The 8,511-nt window shown below is 32.4% G+C and overlaps 1 protein-coding gene across 1 annotated transcript in view; it reads right to left on the bottom strand.

Annotated features, from left to right (window-relative positions):
- Positions 1 to 8,511, bottom strand: part of LOC105366142 (sodium-dependent neutral amino acid transporter B(0)AT3) — a 33,212-nt gene that overhangs the window by 12,890 nt on the left and 11,811 nt on the right. Inside the window, 5 exon segments of the mRNA XM_011504470.1 lie at positions 1,516 to 1,717; positions 1,811 to 1,952; positions 2,202 to 2,407; positions 3,779 to 3,889; positions 4,190 to 4,411. Coding sequence (XP_011502772.1) covers positions 1,516 to 1,717; positions 1,811 to 1,952; positions 2,202 to 2,407; positions 3,779 to 3,889; positions 4,190 to 4,411 — 883 coding nt within the window.

Genomic DNA, 8,511 nt, shown 5'->3' with positions numbered 1-8,511 from the left:
TTTGTCCTGTCTCTGGCTTGCCTTATTTTTGCTAGAAAGCCTGAATGGTTCCGAAATGTTCTTCAGAAGAGCGTAATCTTACCCTCTCTCCGCTAGCGAGCCTGCGTGGTCCGAAGTGTTCTTCGGGAGAGCATTCTTCGAAAGAGTGTACGTACGTTTGTCCTCTCTCTGACGTGCCTTATTTCTGCTAGAGAGCCTGATTGGTTCCGAAGTGTTCTTCAGATGAGCTTAATCTTGCCTTCTCTCTGCTAGCGAGTCTGAATGGGCTGAAGTGTTCTTTGGAAGAGTGTAAGTTTGCCCGACTTGTTGTGTGCGAGGTGTGACTAACTGATTAATTAATATAAAAAGATGTACCTTGTAAAATGAAGGCAAGGTGTTTTACTGCTGTGTGAGTGACGCCCCTTTTGATTACTGTTCCATTGGCTTCACTGTGATCACAATTTAAACTGCCGACTTCTTATTCTTATGAACACGTGTATTCTTAACTATGTTGCCGAATATGTGTGGCCACGTGTCGTCTTCACAGTATACTAAAACACTGAGCGGCAGTTACACTAGAGTGAGCGCGAAGTGATATTACAATGAGCGTATGAGCCTTTTGAATACGCGCACGAACCGAAGGCTTGATCGTTCTGTGGCGGCTCTGCTGAAAATACCGAGCGTTCCATGGCGGTCCTGCTGAGGGCAGATCGAGATCCGTGTGCCATGGCTTCTACTGGTAGATGATTGAATTGGTTCACTATGGTCGGTCACTGCGGTCGGGTCACGGCAAGAGGTTGGCTGCAAGCGCAGTTGAGCGAAGGTGGTTCAGCAAGAGATGATTCTCAGAGAGAGAGCTATCTTCAGCAAGAGAGCGAGACGCACCGCGTGTGTCCCTTATATAGGCACGCGGCGGCTCACTTAGCTGGCAACAAAGCATCGTCGTTGTTGCACTAATTCTTACACGAGGCGTCGAAGGAAAAATCTAGAACCTTCGAGAATGTTCGACGAGAAAAAAGTAGAAGTAATACCCTTGGGTGATTTTTCAGTTTATTATATTTCGGGTCGTAAACTTGCTCGGACTTGACGAGTTTTGTTTGTAAACATTCGCTCGAGTACCCGTCCCGGTCCGCACGTGCGGGTCAGTCTAGGCGCACATGCGGTACGTCGGACAGCGCGTATGACCTTTCTTTTGTTTGAAATTCATGGGACTGCATCAATCTCGAACAGGTGTTTACAAACTGTTGATAAAAAAGCTATGTAATTAATTCAAAATTAATAATACAGTATTTTATTCTTAATTTATTAAAAATGGTCTGTCATTTACTAAAAATTTTATAATTATAAATAATATAATATACACTTTCAGCTATAATTTATGAATAAATATTATAAGTAGCATTAAAAGAACAATATTTATACAAGTTTTTATAACAGACTTAATATTTTAAAAAGAATAAGAGGATTTTACGTTTACTTATATGCTAGAAAACGATTCTCACAGAATTTCTAACATTATAAAATAATATTTGATACCTGTGATATATTGTTTCTTTATTCTTTTGAAAAGGTCTATTTCAAAAACAACACATAACATTCCTTCAAGAAGTCCAATCTGGGATCCTAATCCAAGTGCCAAAAGCATCATAAAAAATATACAAGACCAAAATGGGGCGCCAGGAAGCTCCATAATTGCTTGTGTGAATACTATAAATACTAATCCTGTTACTTCAGCCGCCTATATCCCATTTAAGTTTTATTTAATCAAATTGCAATTACATTTAAATAAAATAATATTATGATATAGGTCTTATTTATAAATTATACATACATTATCTAATTGCTCGCTCAAACTACATCTACTCAAAGTTAAATTAATTATAGATGTATTTAAATTATAAGTCGTAAGATTATATTGTTGATTCGTAGTATTTGATTCTAAAAGGCCGTATTCAATAAGTAAGTTCCGATTACTGAAATATAAATAATTTAGCATATTTATTTATTCAAGTAATTATCACTATCTTAGTTTTTTTTTATTTTAAACAAATTCGTACATGAATATATTGTCAAGTTTATTTTTTGTAATTTCAACTATCGTAAAAAAAACAAAAGTACACATTTTTTAAGTTTATTTTATAAAAATTAGTTTCTATTGTTTATAAGTCATCAACCAAAAAGCTAAAGTTATAAAATGGTATTATAGTAATTTGATATCATACTTTTCAAGGCACTTGTCTACATTAGACATTGCTTTAAACCCTAGAATTGCAAAGATCACGACACTGGCATAAACAGCAGTAAATGCATTGCATACACTGACAAGAATTACATTTCGCACACAATGATTATTGGGTGTATTATAACTTCCAAATGCTATTAAGGATCCAAAAGCCAACCAAACTGTTGGCTCCAGCAGCTTTTCAACCTTAAATACAATGACTTAAATTAAATTTTCAAAAATAAAAAAATAATTAAATATAATCATTAATAGTATTAAAAACGTTATTTAAATTTTTTTATTTTATGCAATAGTAATTATTAAATATGTAAAATTACAAAAATTAATATAGAAGTTTGAAAAAGGTGATATTAGCTACAGTTTGCTTATTATACATATAATACTGTTTCTGTAACAATATTGAGTCTAGTATGCAATCTGGGCTAAAAGTTAATTTCAATTTTTATCAATTATTTTATTTTTGTATAAAAATAAATTCACTAATGCAGTGAAAATAAAATTTCCTTTTAATTAATTCAATATACATTATATAAATAACAGAATACAGTAAATTAATTCCCAAAAATTATTTTGCATTCATTGTTAGACGCACTTTTTAATTTTAACATTTTTGGATTATCTAATTTCTGGAATGTTCGTAATATTTGTATATTTGACAAAAATACAAATGTCTTACTTTACACATATAATAGACACAATTTTTGTGATTCATACGAATGACATGTGTATATTTGATTTTAAATATAATAGAGTTAAAGATTCAATAGAAATAGTCTTAACTAGCCACCACTAAAATCCTCTACCAACAATATATGAGACAAAATGGAAATGTAATCTAAGTCTAATAAATTCTATTAATAAATTATATTTCTACATGAAATCAAAATAGATTATTCCATAAAAATTGGTAGTATCATCGCCGATTTTTAAAGAATATGAGGTAAAATTAATTTTTTTGTGTCTAATATTTTAATAAATTGGTGTACGAAAATAATATAATTAAACATACTTATGTAATATACGGTATAACTTGCCTTGATATATCAAAATAGATCGACGAACATTATCAGAAAATCATTTCTCATTGAAAAATTATACTGTAGTATTCTTAAACTATAATAATTTTTAATATTTTTATCTTTTAGTTTTCGCTATTTTAAAAAATTTAAAACATAACTTAACATATGAAAAACAATTAGTATAAATTATATAAATATAAGTAAAAATATATGAATACAATAATATATTTCTTACTTCTTTTCCATTAATTAGTTTTATATTAATTTATTTATTTATAATTACATTTACATTTAAAAAAATATATAAATATATTAATTGTTTTAATTAAAATATTTATATTTTTTGCTAATGTTTATTTTGTTATAAAAATAAAATTATATAAAATCTAGTAATAATATAAAGACAGTTAAAATATTTAATAATAAAAAATTAATTATATTTATATAATCAAATGTGGTTATACTGCCTTAACTGAAATTACACTTGAAATTAATAATAATAGTGAAATATATTCTAAATAATAATATAAAAACAAACCTTGGGTGTATACATGTAAGCAAGACCTGCATCAGCACCCTTCAGTGTGATTCCACGCACAAAAAAGATGGAGAGTACTAAATATGGAAACATGGAGGTAAAATAGACCACCTGAAAATTTATAATGATCGCTATACGAACCAAATGATATATTAAATTAATATAATTCGCTTAGCTACATTATACAGTTATTTTATTAAACTGTAAAAGAATATCCTAGCGTTGATGTATTGATATGTAAAATATGTAAAAATCTTTTTATTTGATAAAGAGGTCTACAATTCTTAAGGCTTAATTTTGCAATTTTATAATTTTCAATCAAAGTAATTATAAGGAAAACTTACATAATTCAATAATAAATGAATTTATTATTTAGGCTGCTAATAAAATTATTATTGAAAATAAACTTACCTTTCCCGAAGACTGAATGCCTTTCATAACAATACAAAAAACTATGGTCCAACTAAGTAGTAGACATAAAACTATCCACCACTTGAGGCCTTGACCATCTTCAATAGATGGTGCAGCGTCCAGAGTCGTACGGTACCAAAAATATGCCGTCTCGGAACTCTTCTCACATTCTTCTGCTGGTTTATTTTCAATCCTTGGGCATTTGGACCATAATAATGGTTCCTATACAGAATCCAGAAAATTAAATTAAATTTGATCAAATTTTACACCATAATATTTCTTAGTAAAATTAGAATAAAATTAGAAATCATTTTATATCAACATAAATTTTAGAAAAATTGATATTATTTTTTTGAGAAATTTTTTATCAATTGTTATTGAAAAACAAATTTATATAGTATTAAATAAATAATAATTATAATAAATAAACAATAAATTGTTCGGTATATTAAACTTTCAGATTTATATTAATTTAATTTAAATTTCATTCATATAGACTATTTTGTAATTTTTCAGTACACAATATTGCAAATTCAAACACGATAATATAAATAATAATTTGCAAACAATAAATAAATACAAACAAATTATATGAAATAAATATAAATAAATTGTTTACAATTTAACAGCTCTTGTAACGTTTACTAAAAATTGAAAATATTTAAATAGAAATATTTTACTATTCTAATAAAGTAATCAATTATAAATAAATCGAAATATATCTAAGTTGCAATATAATTTGATAAACAATTCCAATAAGTATCTATACATCACTTTAAACATTGTAGATTAAAAAGTTGAGTACGTCAAAAAGTAAATATATGTATATTTTTAAAGTGTACATTATCTGAATTTATAACATTTAAAAAATGTGTATTTTATAAAGACCTAACTAAAATTGTTAAAATAGTAATATTGTAAAAGTCATTCCTTCTATTGATAACAAATTCCTATTTTGCTTTATTGAATGGCATGATACTATTGCATTTATTGATAGTCAACTGGGTGTGAAGTTCTGGAGATTATAGCATCTGTTACGGATTGAAGCAGTTAAAGGCGAAATACAAAAGTGGGAGAGGTATAAACATCTATACATTACGTTGTGAACACAATTCAGCGAATTCGGAAGATCTCAGTACGCAGAATGCTTGAATATTAAATTATAATTCCGACTAGCAATGCCGATGAACTCTCCAAGGCTATACCCTAGTGATGTCACGATAATAATCAGCATAGTAACAAACACGGGTGCGCTACAGGCGTCGTAAGCTCGTAGAAGAATATTTAAGAGCAGCACTTGACGCGCATCTTCCTTATGCTAGTACTAATCACGCGGTCTCTACGACCGGCTCACTATTCTACCTACAAGCGTCACCACTACAACCATCGTCCTCCATAACTACTCACGTATGTAAGTATCAAGCAATCCAAAGAACTAATAGTGAAGCCACATCTATAAAGATGGTCCAGCGCCCACGTAAGTAACGCACACTATCAGTACTTACACCACACCCGCTCACGTAAGCAGTGACGCAACACGGACATCCTCACTGGCTGAAGTAGCGGCTCTAGACAACGTTACTGAAATAAGAGAACAACAAACTCAATCTCAACCCCACACATCCGATAAGAAATTCGTAAGAATATGTCAACCATCAACGGCGAATAAGAAGGGAAGAAGACATTGTAAATTCAATCAATTTCACCCCCTATGTGTCTACTGCAACGAAAATCACAAGCTATGGATGTGCGACCAATTCAAGAAACTCACCATTAACGAACAAAAGCCGTTACGCAGAAACTACAGCCATGTACAACCTGTCTTAAATAATTTTGCCAAGCCCATGCCGCAGAAAGAAGGGCTGTATGCAACAAGACACACCATACTCCATTATACGAAGACGCTAGCTCATCATTACACACCATATGACTAGACCAGAAACTACAAGGTCACCCAAGAGAAGACAAACAATGACCTTGCTGGTCACCGTAGTGAATACAGTAAAATCACAATCAGTCATGTATCAAGCTCGTCTTCCTATTGATACCGACTCTGAAACTACACTCATCACTGATAAATTGACAAGGAAACTTCACGCAAGCCCACAGGAAACCACTGTCATAATCGATAAAATAGGAAGGACATCACCGATACAAAGAACTAGTAAAAAAATTTCATAAAGTGCCAGCTATAAGTGCGAAGGTATTGCGCGTACTAAACAAGTTTCACCGAATAGATCAATAGTCTATGTTAAAGCAAATGTTTATCCTGAAATACTAATAATAGAAATGATGAACTCCCCAAAAAATATCTGATTACCTATATCTCCCGAAGAATCTGAAATTACAAACAACATTTTAAATTATTTGCAAAAGATGAATGTAATAGACGAATCACGTCATCTTCAGAATGAAGATTATCGGATTTACATTCATATATCATTTCAATAAGGGATAAATCTAAATTGATAAACTAACTGAAGCTATAACCCCAGAGCAATATATCATCAAAAGTAAATGACAATACTAGAGCGAAAAAATCAGGTACACAGGCATTCCACCGGATGATATCTTAAATGAAGTAAGAACAACAGTTATAAGATTAACAGTCTTATAACTATTTAATTAACTTCGTTAAATGTAATTACAACTACAAACAAACAAAAATGCATAAGTTTAAGGGCAATTTAAGTTCATTTATTAACAAGTTTCATAACGAAATGTTGAGGACAATTAATACTGATTCAGAAAACTGGCACTTCAGACTCATGATCTAAATGGAATATTTAACACAGAAACCATCTATAACAACGGGTCCTATATACAATAAAAACAGAAATAATAAATTACAATATTGATACTTAAACTAGAACCTGTTAGTCAGAAACATTTGTCCAGATGAGGGTAAAAACTTACTCGCACAAGGAAAACTCCATTGAGAAGGCCTTAATCAAGAAAGAGGTCAATTAATTACAATGAAAAACAGTCAAGTCAAATTCACAACCTAAGCCTAGAACACAGTATGTCTAACGATATATTGAATAAATAAATATAAATCCAGCAAAACAGACATTGAATTGAGATACTCAAGGGTTCGGATAATAAACACATTGTTGAATTTAATTCAGCTTATTAGGCTCATTGAAGAATAAGAATTAATAAAATGTACTAATACATAGAAACCTATCTTCTCGCAAGGAAATACCAATCAAATAACATAGTGAACTTAAATACAAGTTCAAGGAGTTCTAATAGTAAATAAAATCCCTTAAGCCTATAAGGTCGTGTTCGGGATTGAAGCAGTCCCATGAATTTCAAACAAAAGAAAGGTCATTTACGCAGCCCGGCGTACCGCATGTGCGCCTAGACTGACCGCGCGTGCAGCAAGGCTGGCCACCACGTGCGCCTAGGCTGATCCGCACGTGCGGACCGAGGCGGGCACTCGAGAAAATGTTACAAACAAAACTCGGCAAGTCCGAGCAAGTTTACGATTTGAAATATTATTTACTGCCAGCACTCACAAAAAAAGGACACCTTCGAAACTTCTAGAAGCTTCGTTTTCTCACGCCAAAGGAAAATTTCTGGAAGGGACGCGCATCGACACTGTTGCTGGCGCTGAAGACGCCGCATGCACATTTAAGCGCAACGCGCCATGAGGCGAGGCTCATTCGTAAAATCACTTCGCTCTCCATCAAGCGTAACTGCCGGTCAGTGCAAGTATACTGTAAAGACGCTGCGTAGCCACATTTTTAGCAGCATAGCAAAGAGTACCCGCGTGCATAGAAAAGATAATCAATTCTTTAATAAGTGATTACAGTGAAGCCAATGGAATTGTAATCAAGGGAAACATTACATACACAGCATCGAATCCATCCAACCTGCAGTTCACCAGGTACATCTTTATATTAATAAATAAACAAGTCACATCTCTCGCTATTGTCGATCGGGCACACTTACGCTCTCTCGAACTAACCACTCGACATCGTACAGGCCCGCTAGCACAAACAGGGCACACTAGCGCTCGTCCGAAGAACACTTCGGAGCCGCGCAGGCCCTGAACAGCTGACGCAAGAGTCACTGTGGTTCACACACATTGGTTACACATGACCAACACAGATCGACTAATAGACTCTACAGATACGGATTATCAAATCCTCCACGAATTAGAAATACTACTTCTAATTGTTTTTCCTGTGACTAGATTCTACTGCTGTCCCTTGTACATAATCAAAGACATAATCGATTACATAATAAATTCCATTTAAGATCTAACAACTCATCAAGTATAGCTATTCATCAATCAAGCATACTAGATTCAACTA

This window comes from Ceratosolen solmsi, unplaced genomic scaffold (assembly GCF_000503995.2).
Source record: "Ceratosolen solmsi marchali unplaced genomic scaffold, CerSol_1.0 scaffold17, whole genome shotgun sequence".
Classification (NCBI taxonomy): domain Eukaryota; kingdom Metazoa; phylum Arthropoda; class Insecta; order Hymenoptera; family Agaonidae; genus Ceratosolen; species Ceratosolen solmsi.
The sequence above is the reverse complement of the archived record's forward strand: the minus strand, read 5'-3'. Positions and strand labels throughout refer to the sequence as shown.